This window comes from Petaurus breviceps, unplaced genomic scaffold (genome assembly GCF_028583685.1).
Source record: "Petaurus breviceps papuanus isolate PSGF00001 unplaced genomic scaffold, PetGlider_PUasm1.0 185, whole genome shotgun sequence".
NCBI lineage: Eukaryota > Metazoa > Chordata > Mammalia > Diprotodontia > Petauridae > Petaurus > Petaurus breviceps.
This window is the reverse complement of record NW_027185797.1, coordinates 41,166,289-41,191,499: the sequence shown is the minus strand read 5'-3', so window position 1 is coordinate 41,191,499 and position 25,211 is coordinate 41,166,289. Positions and strand designations below refer to the sequence as shown.

Sequence of the window (25,211 nt, the reverse complement as noted above, 5' to 3'; positions counted from 1 at the left end):
ACTGGAGAAGTGCTGAGGCACAACAGGTAGAGAACTAGACTGGAAATCAGTAGACACGGGGCTAAATCTCAGTTTTGTCTCATTACCTCTATGATCTTGTGCAAGTCATGTAAACTCTCTGGGCCTCAGTTTCCTTATCTATAAAATGAGTGACTTGAGATACTGTTGATGTTATTGAGTTGTTTCCATTGTATACAACTCTCTGCGACCCTATTTGGTGTTTTCTTGGCAAAGATACTGGAGTGGTTTGCTATTGATTTGGAATAGATGACAATTACGGACTTTCCACCTCTGGGTCTGTGATCAACTGAGAAAATATGTTTAAAGCATTGTGCAAGTCACCACATAAATGCTAGCTGTTATCATCAAGCATTATTTCTATGGATTTGATGAGCTTTTTAGATACCTTCAGCAGCTCTGAAAGACCAGGAATTTCTCCCATTTACTCCCACCATGGACAGCGCTGTTCATTCCATAGTGGCTTAGTCTCCAGTTAATCTAACCAGATGTTAGGGCACTGGGGGAGGAAGAGAAGCTGGGATTCAGCTGGGAAAGGAAAGTAACAATGTTGACTAACTTTTCCCCCCACTAGCGTTAGGGGGCCTGCTCCCCACTATCTCTGGCAATAAGGTAGATAGAAAAAGGTAAAATCTGAAATCCCAACATACAAGTTTTATTTCTCTCATCCCTCCCCCTGCCCAGAACAGATTTGGTGGTTTGTTTTCACAAACAACACACCAACAGGGAAATCAGAGGAAAAGGAAAATATGGGAGTAAGAGAGAAGTGGTGTCCTATAGATATAAGGGGAAGAGGTAAAAAATTGTGACATAATAATATTATTATATAAGAAAAAGGGAGCTGAACACCCAGAGAAGGATGCAGGACAGGTACTGGTCCTTGCCTACCTAAACAGTGAGTGTTCCTGAATGCTCAGTCACACACCAGAATCTCTAACAGAGACATCTGTAGCCCATGTCCTGTGGCCACAAAAGCAGAGGACTCTCCCAAGAACACCCCACTGAAATCAGAAACCCATAGCATGGATCATGAAGTGGAAAAAGATGGAAGCAAATAGTCCTAGTGTAGTAGCATTAAGGAGACCATGCCACAGGACCTCCCAGGTCCCCAATACTTCATCCTAAGATGATATAGAAGGCCCTGAAAGTCCAGGCTTCTGAACTTCAAAAATCCAAAGGGAGAATGCCTAATTCCAGGTGGTATAGCTCAGCACAGGATCTGTAGCAATTGAGGTTGGAATGATAGAAGGCAATTCCTTTTGTCTTTCTTCTCTCTTACTCTCATCTTTTTCCTTTACCTCCAATTTCCTTCTTGGGTATGTTATTCATGAGAACAAACCCCCAAATCTTAAATAGCTTAAAAATATTTTATTTTTTCCCAATTACATGTAAAAACAATTTTTAACATTCATTTTTCAAACTTTTGAGTTCCAAATTCTCTCCCTTCCCCCCTCATTGAGAAAGCAAGGTATCAAGGGAGAGTTGAGAAAACAGAAAGAGAAAAGCAAAAGACTCTATCAAAGGATCTCCCCCCTAATTTAACCAAATTTTTAGTTTTCAGAAACTACTTACCAAGCCCTTGAGTGATCAAGTCAAGGGAATTATTTATTTGGCCCATTAGAGTGACCTGGGCTAATACTAATGCCAGCCAAGGCTTTCCCTAGGCTAAGGTCAAGCAAAGGCCCTTAATTTTATGGATACTTGGAGTCAGGGTCTGACTGTGTCCAACCTGAAACCAAGGACTCACCAGGTTCTTACTCTTTGATGTGATGTTGTGTTGGTGTGGTCTTGAACATCTGGATTCTAAAATCATAGACTTACTCAGCTCTCAGGTCTCAGGGAGCCTTTGGATATAATTTGTGGTGACCACTAAAGAATCCCACTTCTGATACTATATTGTAGTTTGCAAGAACAAACCCCAAAATCTGAAAAAAATTTAGGAAGAAATTTATTAGGTCATTTGGTAGAGGAGAACATGCCAGAAAAGAAGTGTGGATCCCTTTCATCCAGGCTCTGGAAAGTTTACATTATATATGATTTAGACAAAAGTACCCACACACAAACCACATATACACAGTTAAGTAATTTTGCTGAAAGGGCAAGTTGAAAGCAAGGTAGGATAAGATGGAAATGAATAAATGTAAACAGTCAATAAAACATAGGCAAAGTCAAAACACAAGTTGGGGTGGACTCAAAACAAGACCTTGCTGTGGAGACCCAAAACAAAAATGTTTGGGGTAGATCCAGGACCTAGGGGACTCCAACATTCCTTATAGCCATTTCTGAAATTCCTGGAGAGTTACTGAGGCTAAGAAGACATTCTGGATGCATCTAATTAGCTATAAATAGATAATAATTAATAAGTTTTATGAACTATATAATAAAGCACTCACAGGTGAAATAGATTTCTGTACCCAGCTGGGTGTATGTGCATCTTTCCCTGTTTTGTCCAGTTCAGACAACAATGAGGTTAAAATAACACCTATTCTCCCCTTTTCCACCAGCCCCTTCAACATTAAAGCAGCTATCTACCAGGGAACCATAATTGTATGAGATAATTTTCACCATTATTTCCTATCCCTTTGCCCTCCTTCCCTCACCAGTGCACCCTATTTGTGTTCCCTATTCAGTCTTCATTTTTGTTCAGTCTTTTCAGTCATGTCTAACTCTCTGTTAATTTTATGTGACCCTATTTGGGGTTTTCTTGGCAAAGATACTGAAGGGGTGTGCCATTTACTACTCCATCTCATTTACAAAGGAGGAAACTGAGGCAAACAGGGCTTAAGTGACTTGCCCAGGGTCACACAGCTAGGAAGTCTCTGAGAAGGACTTGAACTCATGAAGATGAGTCTTCCTGACTCCAGGCTCAGCATTCTATCCAATGTGCTATGTAGCTGTTCTGTTCTTCATTTAAGATCATCAAAATATAAAATCACCACTCCCATGCCCTCTGTGTCATTAGATTCCCTGGATGATGTGTGATGACAGAGTTCTGAGGGGATCCATAGTCACCTCTGTACAAAAGAATGCAAACAACTCATCCATGTTTCAAGACTGATTTGCCACATTTACCTGTCCCTACACAACACATAACTCCTCATTTTCTTCTAAGTAACATTCATTTTTAATTCTTTGGAAACTATAGTGTTCCAAATTTAATGATCATATAATGCTAGTAGACTACTGGCATTAAAAAGGTGAGATGCTATTTCTGGGGAAAAGTTAGGGGGTATTGAAAGAGCTTTCCCAGCTAGAGAGGAGACACCTGAGATATTTATTCCAAACAGTTCCTGACCAAGAATACCTTCCATCCATGCCTAGCATCCTTAGTAGGTGATTGCTAAACTTTTGTTGTAAGACCTACAGTTAAATCCCCTTCCTCATAACACTTTGAGACAGTTCTAACTGGACTATCTTTTCTTACTATTTATATACACAAGACTAAGTCCAGTAATTGGTCACCATAAGAAATAAATGATTTTGCATCCTTCCATTTCTGATATGTCTGCCATAGAAGGCTTTCTCAAATTAATTTCACTTTTTAAAAGGGGAGGGGCTATTTTCCAAGAAGAATCCTCTCCTATTTAAAAGCCCCAAAAGAGGTTTCCATGCTTCTTGCAGTTATAAAGCTTTCTTCTCTCCAGTATGAATTACATCATGTCCTTAAAGACTGAGTTCAGAATGGAGGCTTTCATCATACTGATAAAGTCTCTATCCAGTGTGAATCTCTCAATGTACAATAAGTTGTAACTGTTCAGTGGATGCTCATCCACATTCTTTACTTTTCCACATTCTCTCCATTATGCTTCTTTTTGTGTAAGACCAGTAGGACCTTTCTCATAAAGGCTTTCCCACATTCATGGCATTTGTAAGGCTTCTCTCCAGTGTGTGTCCTCTGATGTCTTTTCATGTTAGATTTCTGATTGAAAGCCTTCCCACATTCATTACATTGATAAGGCCTCTCTTCAGTGTGAACTCTCTGGTGTTTAATAAGGGTGGAGCTCTGAGTGAAGGCTTTCTCACATTTATTACATTCATAAGGTTTCTCTCCAGTATGAATCCTCTGGTGTTTAATAAGTATGGAGTTTTTGGGAAATGTTTTCCCACAGTGACCACATTTGTAAGGCTTCTTTCTATTATGAGATTTCTGATGTGAAACAACAGCTGAGCCCTGACCGCAGACTTTCTCACATTTCTCATTTTTACAAGGTTTCTCTTCGGCATGAATTTTCTGATGCTCATTTAGTGTTGAGTTTTTACGAAAAGCTTTCCCACATTCGCTACATGTATAAGGCTTTTCTCCAGTATGAATCATCTGATGGGAAATAAGGGTTGAACTCTGACTGAAAGCTTTCCCACATTGTTCACATTTATACCGCTTCTCTCCAGTGTGAATTCTCTGGTGATTGAAAAGGGTTGAGTTTTGATTGAAGGCTTTCCCACAAGTCTTACATTTATAAGGCTTCTCTCCAGTATGAATTTTCTGATGTTGAATAAGGTTTGAACTCTCTACAAAAGCTTTCCCACATATATTACACTGATAAGGTTTCTCTCCAGTATGAATCCTCTGGTGTTTAATACGAGTTGACCTCTGACTGAAGGCTATCCCACACTCATCACATTTATAAGGCTTCTCTCCAGTATGAGTTCTCTGGTGGTTGGATAGGGTTGACTTTTGAGTGAAGGCTTTCCCACACTCGTTACATTTATATGGTTTCTCTCCAGTATGAATCCTCTGGTGTTTGAAAAGGGTTGCATTTTGAGTGAAAGTTTTGCCACATTCATTACATTTATAAGGCTTTTCTCCAGTATGAATCTTGTGATGTATATGAAGTTTTGAAATCTCTAAGAAGACTTTCCCACATTCCTCACATTTATAACACTTCTTTCCAGCATGAATCTTCCGATGTTGAGTAAGTCTTAAGTTGTCCGTGAATATCAAATCACATGCATTACATGTATAAGCCTTCTGAATAGCATGGATTTCCTGATGTTTAGAAGAGTTTGGATTTGGAGGGAAGTCTTTCCCGCATTCCTTAGAGTTATAAACTTTGCCTCTAGTTTGAATCTTCTGCTCTTTGGTCATTTTGGTCACATCCCTCTCCTGTTTTATTTCCTCACTTTCTGCCTCACTTTCATCCCACTTCCCACAAATAGAAGAGTAATCATCAACACTGCTGAGTCTTTCGATCTTCACTCCATGGGAAGAGTCTTCCTCTGGCTCATTCTCAGTCTTGATCTTGGACTCCAAATCTGAAAAACAGTAACATAAAATACAAAAATATGGTATGTGTCTAATATAAAGTACAAAAGTTTAAGAATGGAAGCTAAGGGTGGAGTAACACAACTGCAAATGGAACTTGGAGAAGGTAACACCTGGTGGAAACATTTTTTGCAATCTCCCTGTTAGTTTCTCTAGAAATATTGAAAATAATATTTTTTCCAGGATGGCTAGGTGGCACAGTGAATAGAGCACTGGCCCTAGAGTCAGGAAAACCTGAGTTCAAATCCAGCCTCAGACACTTAACAAAAAAACTAGCTTGTGACTGTGGACAAGTCACTTAACCCAAATTGCCCTACCTTCCCCCATCCAAAAAGCAAAAAAAAAAAAGAAAATAATATTTTTCCTAGCCTAATAACCTTTTCTAGACTTTTTCCTATTTGAAAGTATGCAGAAGACCAAGAACACAGACCTTTCTTAGGGAAATGGGTTAAAGGTAGCAACCAGTCCTTGAACAAAAGTGATTTCTTGAGAGGATTCTGGGAAGATGGCAGAGTAGGTCAGAAAATTTCAAGCTCTCAAGAATTTCCCCCACAAAAGAGTTAAAATAGCACCTTAGAGTGAACAAAGTGTGGGTGGATATAAATAAGAACAGAGGCATAACAGGATAAGATTTGGTCAGTGAATACTAAACACCTCCAGGAGAGGTTCCATTTTAACAACAAGTGGCAAGCTCTGGGATTGGTTGGTTTGGTTTGAAAGGCTGCCTCTCTCCAGTCACAGGAACTGTTACCCCCAAGATAGTGAGGGGAGTTGGGCATTTGAGCCTTGGAAAATCAAGGGAACCTATGCTGTCCAAGAACGCCAGACCCAGGTGTTCTGCAAAAAGTGGTGGGGGTAAGAAGTAACCAGCACACATCCACTGAGTGCAGAAACAGTGGGGCAGAAAGCCCCCTGCTGTGGGCACTGACAGGAGGCTAGAGGTTTGGCTTTGGTTCCAGGCTAGAGGGGAGAGCTGAAGATCTGGGGCAAGAGGCACCATCCCCCATTCCCCAGGGCTAGAGGTGATTACAAAAATTAAGTTAACATAAAAAATGCACAGGCAAAGGAGAAAGAATCCAACCACAGAAAGCTACTGTGGGATGAAATGACTGGGGTTCATCTTCAGAGGAGGTTATTGAAGTAAAGAAACCCCCAAAGAGTAGTCAAATGGTCACCTGCCCAAAAAGAATTCATAGAAGATCTTTAAAAGACTTTAAAAATCAAATCACAGAGATGGAGGAAAAACTCTGGGGAAAAAAAGAAGAATCCAAGAAAACAAGAAAGTTATGAAAGGAAAGTCAATCAATTAGAAAAAGAAATCCAGAATCTTAAGGAAGAAAATGACACCTTGAAAATTAGAATTGGGCAAAGTGAAGCCAGTGAAATTATAAGAGATCAAGAAATAATTAAACGAAATACAAATAATGAAAAAATGAAAGTGAAACATCTTGTAAGAAAGACAACAGATTTGGAGAATAGGTTAAGAAGAGAAAATATAAAAATAATTGGACTAATTGAAAGTCATGATCAAAAAAGAATATTTATACAATAAAATAAAAAATAAAGAAAATTGTCCTGAAGTATTAGAACAAGGAGGGGAAAGTAGATTATCAATCACCACCTAAAAGAGATCCTATGAGGAAAACTCATAGGAATATCAGTCAAATTCCAAAACCCCCAACTCAAGGATAAAATATTAAAAGCATCAAGATTATAACAATTTAAATATGATGGTGCCACAATTAGAAGACCTAGCAGCAGAAACATTAAAGGACTGCAGGGCTCGAAACATAATATATCAAAGAGCAAAAGAACTGGGGCTCCAGCTGAAAATGTCATACCCTGCAAAGTTAAGTATTATCCTGAAGGAAAAAAAAATGGACATTTGATAAACTCTCTGATTTTCAAGACTTTGCTGAAAAAAAAATCCTGAACTCAACAGAAGCTTCAACATACAAGAATCAAGAGAAATATAAACTAAATACCAAAGACTGATTATAAGGAATTCATAAGGCTAGACTGTATATATATATATATATATATATATATATATATATATGTATGTATGTGTGTATGTATGTTATGTATGTCTAAGATTCTTATTAATAATTGGGTAGCTCATAGGAAAGATTGGAGTAAACCTAAGTATGATATGAATTTAAAAAGTAAAATCATGTAGGAACAGCTAAAAAGAGTAATTATTTTATACAAATGAGGTGCAAGAGGAAGGATCAATACAAAGGAATTAGGTGGGGGAGGAGGGCTGGTGGTTCTGGTAACCTACTTTCATCAGGAATGGGTTTAAGAGGGAACAATATATATATTTAGAAGAATATAAAAATCTTCTAAATTTCGAAGAAATAAAATTGTAGGGGCATAGGGAGGGGGAGAGGACAAGAGAGGGATCTCTAGAGGGGAGGTAAATACGAGTATAGAAGGGTCTTAGATTTACGGGAATGGGAGGATAGGAGGGAATCCTTCAAAGGAAGTAGACAAGCAAGAGGAGGGCAGGGTAGTGGGTAGAGGAGGCAGGAGGGATAGAAAACAAGAGATATGCACAAACATAAAAACAAAGGTCAGGAGTAGAATATGTGTGGGAAAGTATGTCTTTATATGTATGTATATATTTATAGCTATAGAGAAATGTATCTAAACTTTATTATAGTCTTCTGGGAAGGGAGGGGGAGAAAGAACAAAGTAAAAAAGTGCACAGCAAAGAACAAAAGAAAACTCACAAGGAAGCAAAGAAAAGGTGGACAATTCTCAACACAACAAGTATTATTCATCATACAGGCTTTCTTGAAATGAAAATTTATTGTTATACGGGGCAGCCAGGTAGCACAGCGAGTAAGAGCACCGGCTCCAGTGTCAGGATGACCTGGATCAAATCCAGGCTCAGATACTTAGCACCACACCCAGAAATAATGCCAGGTAACCTTGAGCAAGTTACTTAACCCCGATTGCTTTAAAAAAAAATTATTGTTACGTATTTAGAATCCTCTATGTTCTGCTATGCACACGACATACTTTTTTTTCTTTCTAACTTTGTATTTAAGTTTCTGATACATTTTTGTTTCTTTTCTCTATTCTGTATTTGTGTTATGGCATTTGAGATTAAAATAATATTTAAAAAAATTTTAAGTGCTATCTTAGGGTTTGTTTTTTTTATTTCATTGGCCATCCCTTAATGGATTATGATATGACCTACCTAGAATCACTTTCTTTGTTTCCATTCAGAAGGCAATGTCATTGGGTCAGAAGGAGAACCTCTTCTTGATGTTGAAGGAGGTCCAGAACACTTGAGGGGATGGCTAAATTCAAGAGTCCCAGGACTTCTTCTCCACTTCTGACTCAGGGGCCTCCTCACAGTAGAAGGTGCCCTGAACGTTTTGACCCCACCCCTTTTATCACCTGGTGAGTTCCTCACCAGAGCCTCCATTTGAGAAAGTACCCATGTTGGCCATGATGACTTTATACCTGAACAAGTGTATTTCTCTACATGGTTCCCATTCCGGTATTTCCCGACTCAATATTTCAGCACCTTTTTATATGCTGATTCTCTTCATTGAAATGAAAGCTCCTTAAGAGTTGAAAATGTCTTTATTTGTGCTTATATTTGTATTTTTATGGCTGAGTATTTTTCACTCTCTCTTGGTTTTCCTCCTACCTACCTGACCATACCTCTGTTTCCTTTGCCGGATCTTCTTCCATATCACACCCTCTAACTGTAGTTGTCCCTCAGGGTTCTATCCTGGGCCCTCTTCTCTTCTCCCCCTTCACTTAGTGATCTCATGAGCCTCCATGGATTTAATTACCATCCCTATGTAGATGATTCTCAAATCCACCTCCCCTGCCCCTGACTCTCGGCTCACCTCCAATCTCACATCACCAAATACCTTTCAGATATCTTGAACTCAATGTTCAGTAGACATCTTCTACTTGGTATGTCCAAAACAGAACTCATGATCATTTCCCCTAAACTTTTCCCTCTTCCCACCTTCCCTATTACTCTAAAGGGAAACACCATTCTCCCAGGCTCACAACCTAGGAATTATCGTGAACTCCCACTCTTTCCCCTCCCCCAACATTCGAGTGGTTGCTGAGGCACGTAAAATACAACTTAGCAACATCTCAAAGATGCCCACTTCTCTCCTCTGCCATGGCTCTCACCCTGGTCCACATCCTCACCATCTCATGCCCAGACTATGGCAATAGCCTGCTGGGGAATCTGCCTGCCTCAAGACTCTTCCCGCTCCAATCTGTCCACCATTCTTCCCCTAAAGTGATTACTCTAAAATGCTGGTCAGATGATGTCACCACCTCTCCCCTACTTCAGTAAACTCCAGTGGCTCCCTATTGCCTCCAGGATTCAAATCCAAATGCTATCTGGCATTCAAAGCCTTCCCCCTTATACAGTCTTCTCCACCATGTACTCTGTGGTCCAGTGACCCCTGGCCTTCTGTTCATAAACAAGACAATCCTCTCAGCTCCATAAATGTTCTCTGGCTGACCCCCACACCTGGAATGCTCTGGCTCCTCTGCACCTCTGGCTTCCTTTAAGTACCAGCTAAAATGCCACCCTCCTCAAGAAGTCTTCCCTAACCCTTCTTTATTTCAATGCATATAGTAGACATATAATAAATGTTTATTCGATGATTGACAGTCTCTGCTCCAGGCACATAGTAAGCACTTAATAAATGCTTATGAATCTATCTATCAATGGTAAAAAAGAATAATGACTCTTGTTGGATAATGTAAACACAAAAATGTATTTTTACCTAATTTTTTTGTTTGTTTATCATAAATGGTACCGCAGATTTCACTGGGTAGACGGATGGTGTCTGAGGGCATAGGGGCAAGAGTGGGGTAGACTGTAGCAGTTTAGATGTTTTTATGTCAGACAGAAATTATTTTGATTTAGAATTTTCTGTTGTTCAGTTGTTCCGGTCCTGTCCAATTCCCATCCAACTCTTCACAACCCCATTTGGGGTCTGCTTAGCAAAGACACTGGTGCGGTTTGCCATTTCCTTCTCCAGCTCATTTTACAGATGAGGAAACTGAGGCATACAAGGTTAAGTGACTTGCCCAGGGTCACACAGCTAGTGAGTATCTGAGGCCAGGTTTGAACTCAGGAAGAAGAGTCTTTCTGACTTCGGGCCTAGCACCCTATCCAGTGCACCACCTAGCTGCCTAACTGATTGAGCATAAGAATAAATATTTAAAATTGCTTCTGACATGGCAGATATGCATAAAGTACAGTGATAGCTATAGATATGTTATTCTCTATATATGTATATTCTCTCTATACATGTGTATATACACACAGATATGTATATTTATATATGGATGTATAAACACATATGTGATTGTGTATATAGATGTGTGTATATGGGTCTAGGTATGTTTGGGCATATTTCTAGAAAATAGCCCCGTATACTTCTTAGCAATTTGAACTCATTTGTCCTAGTGAATCATAATAAAAATAATAACAATAAATCATTATAATATATTATAACATAATATGATATATGATATGACACAACACAATATAACATGACATGACATGACATTACGACATGGCATGGCACGATATAACATAACATAACATAACATAACATAAACAATAACATCTGACATGCTTATGGGGCCAAGTATTTTCCTCCATTTGCTTATGGTAAAAACCAGATGAACAGGTACCATGGGGAAAGATCCTATAAGGAACAGAGAGAGGCTCAGAGTTTTAGGGTCTTGCCCAGAGCCACAGGGTAAGTTAAGAATAGATGATACTCATTTGGAGCAGAAATGTCTACACAGGGCTTCCTGCCTAGGACTCTGGGGTAGAGTGGCCATTATTATGCAGCCCATTTTCTGGAGACACCTATATGATCTTCTTCTCCAGCCTCCACTTTGTCCTGCTGCTCTGCCTGATCAAGCTCTGGATCTGAGGGTGCCAAGATGCCAGGAATGCAGAGGTATATTTATCACAAGCATCCTGTCCCAGGGTGGGTGTGAACATAGGGGCATTTGCTCTTGCTGAGTAGATATCCCAGTAACTTGTATGCTCAGTAACAGAGCAGGGGATTGGATGGATCAGTAAAAAGGATCAACAAATATTTTTAGTGGGCAGGTTACATATTAGAGCATCTAAGAGAGGAAGTATAGGGGAAAAGAGAGGAAAGAACCTTGAGTGTTTATTACATGGATTATGATTAAGTAAAAATAGACTAAAGGGAAGAAAGGAATGGAGCAAGCATTATTAAGCACCTAAGCTGTGTGACCCTGGGCAAGTCACTTAACCCTGTCTGCCTCAGTTTCTTCATATGTAAAATGAGCTGGGGAAGGAAATGGCAAATCACTCCAGTATCTTTACCAAGAAAACCCCCAATAGGGTCATGGAGAGTTGAACACGACTGAAACAACTGATCGACAGCAGGTGCCACCATGCTACCTAAGCCCTTTTATGATCTCAGGCCACGGACGCAGGTGCTTTTAGGATCCCCATTTGCACTTCAGGAAAATGAGGCCGAAGTTCATTGTTTGGTCCTGAGTGATACAGCTCTAAGTGTTTGAGGATAAATTTAAACTCAGTTCTCCCAGACTACAGGCCCACTGCTCTATCCATGGAGTCATCTAGCAACTACACTTAAAAAGTGTCGAGCCAGGTCGGAAGAAAACCAAGAGAGAACACAGTCACAAAATCCCCAAGAGGGGACCACATCTGGGCTCAGAGTGAAACACGCCATCACAAATTCTATCGAGAGGTCAAGAATGAGCCCTGAGAAAAATGCTGTGAAATTTGTCCCGTAAGAAATCTTTGCTAACTTTGGGGGGAAAGGAGTGGCCATTCTCACTCGGGAGAAGAACTCAGCCCCTGTACCCCAGAAATGGAGATTTGGAAAGGACATGAGCAACCTTCAAGCTCAAACAGTACCAGAAATGAATTTCCATCATCCTGTACCCAAGAGGTGATCATATAGCCTCTAAATGAAATCTTTTGAAGGGACGTGCCACCTTTCCCGGGAGCTCAATCACTTTGTAGACTACTATAAATTTTGGGAAGTTTGTCATAAAGACTTTTAAAAAAAAATTTGCAAGCACTGTTCCTGGTTCTATCCTCCACAACTAAGCACAACAAAATTAAACCCTCTTCCATGTGATAGCCCTTCCCATATGTACAGGCAGCTCTTTTCCCCCATAAGTCTTTTCTCCAGGCTCTAAATCCCGGTTTCCTTCAACTAATCCTCACAGGAAAAGAAGTCAAGAGCCTTCCACATCTCCTGAGCATTCTAATTTGACTTCTTTTTATGTTCTCTTTATGAACTCTTTTTGAGTTCTTTTTATGTACGCAACCCAGAACTGGACAGCAGAGGAACCCAGATGAGCTCTGACAAGGGCAGAGGCCCTGTACTCTATCTACAAGGAAGCCTTGCCTGCTCCATGCAGGCCCAGGTGGCATCAGCATTTGGGGCTCTTACTTCGCCCTGCTCATCCAGATTGACCTTGCAGTCCCAAAACTTCAAAGAACATTACTGCCTTTGATCTCCTGTGAAATTTCCCCCATTCTCTAGCATATGCTGCTGATCTTTTCAGATCCTAACTCTATCATCCAGTGTGTCAGCTCTCTCAGGTTTGAGTCATCTGTAAATTCTTTGTGCATAGCATGTATACCTTTACCTATATCATAGAGAAAACTAAAAGAGAACAAGAAAAAAGTTTGGGTTAGTGAAGCATTTCTTTTTACATACAGAGCAGAAACACGTTGATAATAATAGAAGCATTCTTTTAGTACAGAAAAAGAATAGTCAAGAGAGAAACTAAAGGATGTCAAGATAAAAATACGGCCATAGAAACTGAAGCATCATTTAGGTTGGGATGGGAGCAGAAGGATGTCCAGAAAAAAAAGATAGCCTGAGAAATGGAAATGTTCTTTTTAGATCCAGAAGGGATCAGAAAGAAGTCCTGAAAGAAACACTGCTGGAGAAACTGAAGGATTCTTTTAGTACAGAAGGGAAGGGAGGCCAGAGAAAGTGAGGCATTTTGTTTGTTTGTTTTTTTAGCTACAGAATCAAAAAATGCAAGTTCAGAGAAACACAGCAATAGAAATTGACACATTCTTTTAGGTACAGAAGGGAGTTTAGCTAGAAACATGGTCATAGAAATTATGGGGATTTTTTAAAACTATAGAACAAAATGTAAGAAAGTCTAATTAAGAGCACAGCTATAGACATTGATGCGTTTTTTTTAAACCTATAGAAGGGAATAGAAGATTATCAGGAGAGGAATGTGGCCACAGACATGGAAGCATTCTGAGTGGGGAGGCCTGGGAGGGAGGGAGAGAATCTGGAACTCAATTTTTTAAAAAGAATGCTTAAAAATAAACAATAAAAGCAGAAATTGAAGTATTCTTTTAGGTACAGAATAGAAAAGAGGGCAAGTCTAGATTGAAACAGAAGGATTTTTTTATTTACATATGGAAAAACTGCTGTAGAAATTGAAGCAATCTTTTTTAGATACAGAAGGTAAGTAAAAGAAAGTCTAGATAGAAATTCAGCCATCAGAAATGAAGGGTGGGGGTGTTTTTTAGTTTTTTAGATATAGAAAGGAAAAGAAAAACGTCCAGATTGGGAAACAATCATAGACAAAACATTCCCTCAGGTCCAGAAGAGAACAGGAATTCCTGCTGGAAACACAGAGATAGAAACTGAGGCATTTTTTAAGGGACAGAAGGGATCAGAAGGAAATCTAAATAGAAACTTAGCCATGGAAATTGTAGCATTTTTTGGTAGGGATGGGAACAGAAGAATGTCCAGATTAAAAGACAACCACAAATTTATTTTTTAAATTTGTCTAGAGAAGGGAATAGGGAATCCAGAGAGAAACACAGAGGTAGAAACAGAAGCATTCTTTTAAGTATAGAAGGAAGGACAGATAGAAACATGGATAGAAAAAGAAGAAAAGAAAGTCCAGATAGAGACACAGACATAGAAACTGAGGTGGCTTGGGGGGGAAGGGGTTGTTTTGAGTTTGTTTATTTTTTTGTTGGTTCAGAAAGGAACCAAAGGAAATCCAGAAAAAAATACCACCAATGAAACTGAAGCATTCTTTTACTACATACAGAAGGAAGTTCAGGTAGAAACAAGGCCCTAGAAAATGAAGCTTTTTTTTTTTTTAGCTAAAGAATGAAATACAAGATTAAACACAGCTCTAAAAATGGTCATATTCTTTTGGGTACAGAAAGGAATAAAAGTTAGTTTAAACAGGAACAGTCATAGTAAGCTAAGGATATAGTTGTTTTTAATGTGTAGTTGGGAACAGAAAAAATTCCAGATAGAAACACAAAGAAACTGAGATATTTATTTTAGGTACCAAAGGGAACAGAAGGAAGTCGTGATAGAAATATGGTTTTGAAAGACAAATGACCTTATCATTCAGGCAATGGAGATTCTGAAGGGAAAGTTTTGGCATCTTCCTTTTCAAAGAAGTAGATGGTCTAACGCCTCAGTCTGGAGCCTTGTCTTTAGAGGACTCTGAACAGGGGTGAGAACTTAGTACCTGCATAAATTATCAGACGCTGGTCTATGGGAGGGAAGGCCCTTGGGATGGTAAAAAAAAAAAAAAAACTGTGAAGAGTATCCTTGGAAAATAGGCAGGCACTGTCCCTCTCTGAGATGGGGCTCTGGACCTTACAGCTTTTATTTAGAGTCTGTGCTCAGAGCTCTCTGGTTTCCAAATCGATTCAGTTAATCTCACAAACAGATTTGAGTATCTACTAGGAGCAGAGCCCAGAGCTACAGTGATTAGCTAAATAAGGCTCCAGTCCTCAGGAAATTCAAGGAATCTAATAAGAAAAACAAATATTTCCCTGAAGGTTACTCACCAGAAATATCTGGACCCTTGGGATTCTCCATTGGGTTTCAGAGAAAGGCTCTCCTCTGGGACTTCAGCTTTGTGTGCCTGGGAAGGTCTTGGCTGCAGTCTGAAAGCTTCTGAAAGAAAACTCTGCCAGTCTCAGCCCAAGCTCCTCCCCAGGCATTCAGGTACAAAGGGACACCCCTAGCCCAGGTGTGCTTCACTGACATTCAGAATGGGCACTGGAATGTAGAGGGCATAGGCAGATTTTAGCTACCGTAGGCTGCACAGTTTCCCAGATGTCTCCTCCATTAGAATATACAATACTGGAGGGCAGGCACTTTTGTTTGTCATTGTTATTTGACTGAGGTTTGAAGTCGGGTGGGAGGATGGGAGACTTGCTTTCTAATTCTAGTTTAAACTGAGGCTCTGGGCCTCAGCAAACACTTTGTAAATATTGATTGCCTCAGGACTGCCAGTCTCCCTCTTCCCCCCTCCCCCACCTTCCCCCATCCACCACAGACCCAGATTCTACTCTCTACTGGGATCTCCCTCAGAACTGAGGTCATCCCCCAAACTTTTTAGCCCCTCTTTGTAATCTCTCTGGATTCAAATGAACAAGGGAAGCCATATCCCACTTCTTCCTGGGACCAATCACCGCCATCCCACAGCTCAGAGACTTAGTGTTGGCAGAAACCAAGGAGATCGTTTATACCAATCTACACATTTTGTCAAGGAAGAAAGTGAGGCCAAGCAGAGATGTCATATGTATGAAGTCGTTGGGGTTTTAAAGTCCTAAAAAGAGTGCTGGGATTTTGAATCCAGACCTTCATACTCCAAATGGAGAGCTCACAAGAAAGGATTTGAGGTCCTGCACTGGTTGAATCATTCACTTGACCTTAGCTCCCACATTAATCCAACATCAGACCTACTAAGGCACCAAACCAATATTTGATTCTGAATCCATTTCCCCAGCTTAAGATATGCTGTTAAATGCTTAACAATTTGCTCTCAAAAACAATATGTACAGATGACACACTCAAGTTTAATTTACAGAATTAACATTTTCCCCATCTTAGGTCTAGACAAGCAAGAAAATAATCAAGTAAGCCCTAATTAGGAGCCTTTGCAGAGTTCTGAGATATAAATGTCCATCTGCAAAATTTAATAATCACCTCTGGTAGAGCTGACCCCAATGGTTCCAATACACTCCTACCTATAGTGTTCATGGAATCATGGATCTTGGAATTGATAGATCCCCCAGTCCAATTCTATCTCCAAGCATAATAATACAACAGAAAAAAATTCTGTAGCTGAAGCCAGAAGTATGGTTTTGATCCTGGCTCTGCCACTGACCAGATTCATTGCATGTCCTTGGCCAAGTCACTTCTTCTCTATGGACTTCAGCTTACTCATCTGCCAAATGAAGAGGCAGAATTGGTCTGGTCCCTTCCATTTCTGAGAGTCATGGAAATGCTTAGAGACCATCAATCCCTGCCTTCTTCCCTTCTTCATTATACAAGTAAGAGGATTGAGGGCCTGAGGGAGGCAAGGACTTGGGATCCCATCCTTTGTCAAGGGAAGAGACTGAACCAGATTCCCTGTTCCCTGACTCCTGCTTTCTGGCACAGGGTTCTTTTCCCTATACCTTCCCATCTCTCCGAGTTGCCTGTGCTTACCAGTCCTAATGCCCAATGGTCTCTGAGATCACCTATCCCTCCTGCTTTCTGACTCTGAATTTAATCTAAACCCCAAGTCACAGGACAAAACCCATCAAGAACTACTAGAATTCTCTACTCTAACCCAAATCCTGTCCCTGTTCTGGACCAAATCTTATCTTACCCAAAGCATCAGGCTCATCTCAGACTTCTCATCTCCCCATTGACTATTTTATGGAGTTTCAGTTCAGTTGTCTATTCTTAGGAATCCAGGGAAGAAAGAAGAAGGGGGAGGGGTGGATTTTGGAGTTAGTCTGCACAGGGAATGAGACCCAGGTGAAGGATGGGAGAGAAACTTCTAGAGGAAGATTTTCTTAATTCTAGGGTCTCCCCTCTATTGATTCTTCCAATTTATCCTGTCTACAGACTGCACTTTTTTTTTTTGCATTTTGTCTCCACCATTGGACATTGAAGTCCTGGAGAGCATAGATTGTAGCCCCAGTGCTTAGCACAGTACCTAGCATATAGTCGGTATTTAATATAGTAGACATATGCTAAGCATTTCCCAGACTTCTAGGGTCTAAAGGACCTGGTGCCAATTCAGCTGTGGATTCTCTTATGTGTTATTAGGGGGAAAGGAGGGGAGGTTGGGAGAGAGAGAAGATGGAGCATCCTCTTGGGCAGGGTCTTCACTGCACTACTCTCTAACTCCATTCTTTGATTTTAAAAATCTAAGTGGATCTGCCTATAGGGAGAAGATACCAAAGTCAAAGCTCCTACATGCAAAACCTCCAAGAAAAATATAAATTGGTCTCTGGTCATGGAAGAGATCAAAAAGGATTTTAAAAATCAAATAAGAGAGGTGGGGGGGAAATTGGGAAGAGAAATGAGAGTGATGCAAAGAAATAATGAAAAGAGTCAACAGTTTGGTAAAGGAGACATAAATTCACTGAAGAAAAAGAACTCCTTAAGAAGCAGAATTAGCCAAATGGAAAAGGAGGTACAAAAGCCTATTAAAGAAATGAACTTCTTAAAAATTAGAATTGAGTAAATGGAAACTAATGACTTTCTGAGAAATCAAGAAACAATAAAACAATACCAAAAAAGATAATTTAAAAATTATTGGACTACCTGAAAGCTATGATCAAAAAAATAGCTTAAAAAACATCTTTCAAGAAATTATCCAGGATGGGCAGCTAGGTGGCACAGTGAATACAGCACCAACCTTGGAGTCAGGAGGACCAAATTCAGATACTTAATACTTACTAGCCATGTGACCTTGGGCAAGTAACTTAACCCCAATTGCTCTGTCTTCCCCCCTCCAAAAAGCAAATCAACAACAACAACAAGATTTTATCAAGGAAAACTGCCCTAATATTCTAGAACCATAGGGTAAAATAGAAATTGAAAGAATCCACCAATCACCTGCTGAAAGAGATCCCAAAATGAAAACTCCCATGAATATTATAGCCAAATTCCAGAGCTCCCAGGTCAAGGGGAGAACATTGCAAGCAGCCAAAAAGAAATAATTCAAGTATCATGGAACCATAGTCAGGATAACACAAGATTTAGCAACTTCTACAGTAAAGGATTGGAGGGCTTGGAATATGATATTCCAGAGGGCAAAGGAGTCAGTATTACAACCAAGAATGACCTACCCAGCAACACTGGGTACAACCCTTCAAGGAGGAAAATGGATATTCAAATGACATAGAAGACTTTCAAGAATTCCTGATGGAAAGACTAGAGCTGAATAGAAGATATGACTTTCAAATACAAAACTCAAGAGAAACATAAGAAGGTATACAGGAAAGGGAAATCATAAGGGACTTAATAGGATTAAATTGTTTACATTCCTACATGTGAAGATAATACTTGTAACTCACAAAAACTTTCTCATTAAGGCATATATGTGTGTATGTATGTGTGTACATATATTAGCATATGTAGACAGAGGGCACACGTGTGAGTTGAATGTGAAGGGATAATATCTAAAAAATAAAATTAAGGGGTGAGAAAGAGGAATGCACTGGGAGAAAGGGAAAGGGAGAGGTAGAATCTGGTAAATTATCTCACTTAAAAGAGGCAAGAAAAAACTTTTACAATGGAGGGGAAGATAAGGGAGGTGGGAGGGAGAGAATGGTCCAATTGACTTGAATAGGGAATAAACATACATACTCATTTGTATATCATATATGTATATCAGATATGGAATCTACCTTACCCTACAGGAAAGTGGGAGGGGAAAGGGATGAGGGAGTGATTGAAGGGAGGGCAGATTGGAGAAGGTAGTGGTCAAAATCATAACACTTTTGAGGAGGGACAGGGTGAAAGGAGAGAAAGAATAGAATAAACAGGCAAGGAAATATGAGAGAGGGGCATACATTTAGCATTCATGACTGTGAAAACAATTTTGAAGCAAATTTCTCTGATGAAGGCCTCATTTCTCAAATATAAAGAGAACTGAATCAAATTTATAAAAATAGGACCCATTCCCCAACTGATAAATGATCAAGAAATATGAACAGTTTTCAGATGAAATAATCAAAGTTATCTATAGTCATGTGAGAAGGTTCTCTAAATTGCTATTGATTAGAAGAATGCAAAATGAAACAATTCTGAGGTCCTGCCTCATACCTATTAGATTGGCTAATGGGACAGAAAAGGAGAATGAGAAATGTTGGAGGGGGTATGGGAAAAAGAAGACATTGATGCATTGTTGTGGGAGTTGTGAACTGATTCAACCATTTTTTTAGAGTAATTTGGAACTAAGAGGTATAAAAATGTGCATACCCTTTGACCTAGCAGTGCCACTACTAGGTCCATATCAAAAAAAGAGATAAAAAAAAAACAAAAGGAAAAAGGACTGATATGTACAGAAATATTTATAGCAGCTCTTTTCTGGTGGCAGGGAGTTCGAAATTGGAAGGATCAATTGGGGAAGAGCTAAACAAACTGTGCTATGTGATTGTGATGTAATACTGTGGTGCTATAAGAAATGATGAGCAGGATGCTCTCAGAAAGACCTGGAGAAAGACCTGGAAAGACTTACATGAACTGATACAAAGTGAAAAGTACTGTGTACGAAGTAACAGCAACATTGTAAGATGATCAGCTGTGAATGACTTAGCTGTTCTCAGCAATACAGTGATCCAAGACAACTCTGAAGGACTTGTGATGAAAAATGCTATCCATCCCCAAAGAACTGATGATGTCTGAATACAAATTAAAGCATATTTTTTACTTTATTTTTCTTGAGGGTTTTTTTGGTCCATATTTTCTTTTGCAACATGATTAATATGGAAAATGTTTTACATGGCTACACATGTATAACCTATATTAATTTGCTTTGCCTTATCAATGAGGGGAGGAAAAGAGAAGAAGGGAGAGAATTTGGAGCTCAAAGTTTTGAAAACGAATGTTAAAAGTTGTTTTTACATGTAATTGGGGGAAATAACATACTAACTAAATTGTTTTTCAAAAGAACAAAGGAGGAATATGCATTCAAGTCATTCCAGAACCCAGTCTGGTTCTGCTCTGGGTGGTGAGAAGAGAAATAAAATTCTTAAACTTGTACTTTGCAATTTCAGATTTTACTTTCTTGTGTTGACCTTGTTGCCAGACATAGGAGGGAGCAGGCACCTGATTGCAATGGGGAAAATGCCAAGATGTCAACACTCTTACTTTCCCTTACACATCTGATTCCTATCTACCTTCCCTCCACCAGTATCTTAAACTCTGGCCCAGAGATAAGGCTAGTCAGTGAGCCAGCGAAAAGAGCGCTGTCCATGGTAGTAAAGGGAATGAGATATTCCTGCTCCCTCAGAATTGCTTGAAAGCACTTAGATCATGGAATCTAAGGAAACAATGGCTAATAATAACAAGTAAATTCATATTATGTTTTGCTGTTTGAAAAATGCAAGCCTTAATTATTTTCTATCCCAAACTACTCATTTTATAGATAAAGAAACTGAAGCCAAAGGAGGTTAGGTGACTTGCCCAAGGTTACAGAGTCAATGAATAGTGAATTCCAGTGTTCCCAGAATTCTAATCTAGCTTGCTCCCTATTGCATCACAGCAATTCCCTCCAGGGAGACTGAGGCCTAGTGTGAAAAGGGGAATTAACCAAAGTCACAGAATTAATAACTGCCTGAGGTAAGACCTGAAGCCAGGTTTTCTGACTTCAGCCCAGGGTTCCTTACACTAAACCACACTGCCTCCTGCATGATTAGGAATTGTGGTCAGTGACCATCAGAAAAATCTGTTCATCACTTTGCTGATTAGCCTGTTCTGTCATGGAGCACACAGATCACTGGGATTCAGTAAGAGTGAATGCCATGAGATTCCCCAAGACAAAATGATCAGATAGATATCCTCTATACTCTGTTCCCCCAGGGCTCTATCTCCACAGATCTGTCTCTGACATGGGATATCCAGAAGTGCTCATCATGTATGTGTGTTCAGGGGCAGGGGGAGAATAACTACAGGCTAGAGAAGAAATCAAGTTTGGATAGGTGTTTCATGGAAAATGGACTGGTTATTATTGACTACCCTACCTCTAGTTTGCTGAGGAGAAAGAACTCTGTGTACAGAGACCACCATATAAGTGTCATCTTTATTGGTCTACCCTGGGAAGGATCCAGAAACTTTGTGGACCTCTTCCCAGTCCTTTTCTGTGAAATAGGGACAACTTTTCCCATGGTACCTTCATTACATAGCCCTTACTTTGGGCAAATGATGGAAAACACTTGGCAACACTGAAAGTTCCATAAAAAAAGAAAGTTCCATAAAGATGACAGACATTATTTTGGTTATGGTTAACTAGGAACGATGGATCAAAACTGCCCAGAATCAAATGCAAAATGCTGTTTGGTGTCTAGAGCCTCTTGTAAGTCAACCCTCTCCATTCTTTCCAATCTTCTTACACCTTGCCTCATGGGAAATACTCTTCGATCCAATGACACCAACTTCTCATTTTTCCAAGATGGAGAAACTTCACCTCTTCATCTCTGGGCATTTTCCCTGGCTATTTCCCATGCCTGGAACACTGTTCCTATCTCTGCCTACCAACTTTTCTGGCTTCCTTTAAGTCTCAATTAAAACCCTATCTTCTACAGAAACCCTTTTCCAAATCCATATAATTCTAGTATCTTCTTATAATTATTTCCTACTTATCCCGTGGGGTGTAAGGAGTGTTCAGCAAGGACTAGCACTTCTGGTGTGAGGGCTTGCCAAGACTTTTTCAGAACTGCTCATCCCTTTGGTGTCTACCTAGCATTCAACTCTCACCTGTGACTACAAGAAATTTTAGCATGAGCAGTGGCTACACCCCAATAAATTGTCTTGGCTGATGTGCTAAACCAGATTGAGGGTAACCAGTGGGCTTCAAACCCATTGGTGAGTTAGGGCATATGAAGCATGTGAAGCATGTGAAGCAGAATGAGAAGAATTTGTTCCAATGGCCATGAAAGAAGCTGAAGCAGGTGCTGTGTAGTACTTAGAGCTTGATCAGACATAAAAGACACCAAGGTTATCCACTCCATCCTGGACTATCACCAATCACCTTGATTTTTGGCTTGCTACTGGCCTTGGATGACTCTGGAAGAGGGAATGAGGCTGATTACTCTGTGCAACTCTGCCTCTCTTAAATTCAATTCACACAAGTAAACACACCATCCTGTGATTTGACTGGTCCTCTTCAAAATGAAGAACAAATAACAATTGTCCAGTGTATAGCTTGTTTGTACATATTTGTTTGCTTCTTGTCTTCCCCAGCAGACTGAGAGTAGGGACCATATTTTCCTCTATTTCCTCTAGTGCTTAGCACAGCAACTGGCAAAAAGAAGCCCCTAAGAAATGTTTATTCACACACACATGCAAATAATGTTTATATATAAATTACATACACACACATACCATATGGCAGCTAGGTGGTGCAGTGGATAGAGCACTGGACTTGGAATCAGGAAGACTCACTTTCACAAATTCAAATCCAACATTAGACACTTACTAGCTGTGTGACCCTGGGCAAGTCATTTCATCCTGTTTGCCTCAGTTCCTCATCTATAAAATAAGCTGGAGAAGGAAATGGCAAACCACACCAGGATCTTTGCTAGGAAAACCCCAAAATGGGGCGTCAAAGAGTTGGGTGTGACTGAAACTAGTGCACAACAAAACACTATGTTCTGTATTTTAGGTACTAGTCTGTCAGAAGCAATGTTAAAATAGAATACAATCCTATCTCAAAGTGATTTCTAGCAGGAGAGATAATTATCCACTGCTATGACATGGGCATAGCACCACCTCCATGCCATCAAATATGTCCTCCACCCATGAGCATTTGTGGTAACATAGTAACCTTGAACAAGAAAATATTATCTGTTAAAATACATTTTGGGTTAATATTCCAAAATGATGGTCATTATTCTTTCCTCCATTGATAGATAATTAGATTCACAAAACATTTATCAGGTGCTTACAATATGCCAGGCACAGGACATATAAATATTGTGCACTGGGAAGATAGATATAATAATATAATAAAGATAAATTAGATACAAGCACAAAGAAATTCCTGACACTCAAGAAGCTTCTAATGAAGAAAGTCAACATATAATAAAAATTGTTAGGGGAGAGAAGTATCCAAATGCAAAAAAGTGGTCAAGAAAAGTAGGGAATCATGCACTGGAGGAAGTTTGAAGGGATCATACCTGGTGTAGATACTTCATAAACTGGAGATTCTAGGGAGGAACTTACTAGGATAGGGAGATCCAGGCCATAGTGGTCAGGATACATTACTACTGAGAGGGATACTGGCAAAAGAAGTTAGTCCTGAAATTCTTGTGTTGAGCTCAATTTTCAATGACCACTCCCCTTATGTTTTCTTGACCTCTTCCAAAACCAAAGGGACTCCTTCCCTCAGATCAATATTTCCATTCTTTCTGAATGGAAGAAAAAGGTAATACTTCCAAGTGGATCATCTCCTAATCCATTCATAAATGAGTAACACAATGATTTTTTTTATTTTAAAAAAATTTCTTTATTTTTTAAAGCTCAACTTTTAAATATTTTTAGTTCTAAATAAATATATTTAGTTCTCTCCATTTCCCAACCCCATTTTCAAAATCCTCTCCAGCATTTTTCATTTTCCTTTTCTGTCATCTTAACCAATCTGATAAGTGTGAAGTGGTACTTCAGAGTTGTTTTAATATGAATTGCTCTAATTATTAGTGATTTAGAACTTTTTTTTTCATGACTATTGATAGCTTGGATTTCTTCCTCTGAAAACTACCTATTAATACCCTTTAGCTATTTATAAATAGGTGAATGGCTTCTATTCTTGTAAATTTTACTCAGTTCCCTATGTATTTTGGAAATGGGATCTTTATCCAAGTAATTTGCTGCAAAGATTTTCCCCCAGTTTCTTCTTTTTCTTCAAATATTAGCTGCATTGCTTGTGTTATTGTAAAAACTTTTAAATTGCATATGATCAGAATTATCCATTTTCCCTCCTATTAACCTCTGTATGTCTTATCTGATCAAGAACTCTTCTGTCTATAGGTCTGACAAGTAATTTCTTTTTTTTTTTTTTTTTGCCTTTTGGAGGGCAATTGGGTTAAATAACTTGCCCAAGGTTACACAGCTAGTTTTTTTGTGTGGGTGTTAAGTGTCTCAGGTCGAAACTGAACTCGGGTCCTCCCAACTCCAGGGCCGGTGCTTTTACTCACTGCGCCACCTAGCCTCCCCTTAGAATTTATCAACTTCTTTTCTCCTTTTTTAAGCAATCAGGGTTAAGTAACTTGCTCAAGGTTATATGGCCAGTTATTTCTGGGTGTGGTGCTGAGTGTCTGAGGCTGGGATTCGATCTCCAGGTCATCCCAACGCTGGAGCCAGTGCTCTTACTCGCTGAGCCACCTGGCTGCCCCTGACAAGTAATTTCTTACCTGTTCCCCTAATTTGTTTATAATATCATCCTTTGTAGCAAAATCATGTCCTTATTTTGAGCTTATCTTATTGTATTGTGTGAGATGTTGGTCTATGCCTTATTTCTGCCAGACTACTTTCCAGTTTTATTCACAGTTTTTGTCAAATAGTGGGTTCTTGCCCCCAAATCTGAGATCTTTGGGTTTATTAAATGCTAGGTTCTATGTTCATTTGCTTCTCTGTGTTGTATAACTAATCTGTTCCACTGATCAGCCTTTCTATGCATTATCCACTATCAACTTGTTTGTATGACTACATCTTTGTGATGGTTTGAGCTCTGGTACTGCTAGGCCCCCTCCCTTCTCATGTTTCTTTCATTGATTCCCTGATATTCTTGTGCAGTTGTTCCTCCAGATGAATTTGTTATTTTTTATAGTTCTACAAAGTAATTCTTTGGTAGTATGATTGGTATGGCCCTGAATAAGAAAACTAATTTTGGT

The 25,211-nt window shown here is 39.5% G+C and overlaps 1 protein-coding gene across 1 annotated transcript in view; it reads right to left on the bottom strand.

Moving 5' to 3' along the window:
• Positions 1-1,645: 1,645 nt before the first annotated feature.
• LOC138161962 (zinc finger protein 665-like) overlaps positions 1,646-25,211 on the bottom strand; it is a 244,912-nt gene continuing 221,346 nt past the window's right edge. The window contains exon 7 of the mRNA XM_069089076.1: positions 1,646-5,053. Within this exon, the coding sequence (XP_068945177.1) occupies positions 3,797-5,053 (1,257 nt within the window). The 3' untranslated portion in view covers positions 1,646-3,796. The remainder of the gene's footprint in view (positions 5,054-25,211) is intronic.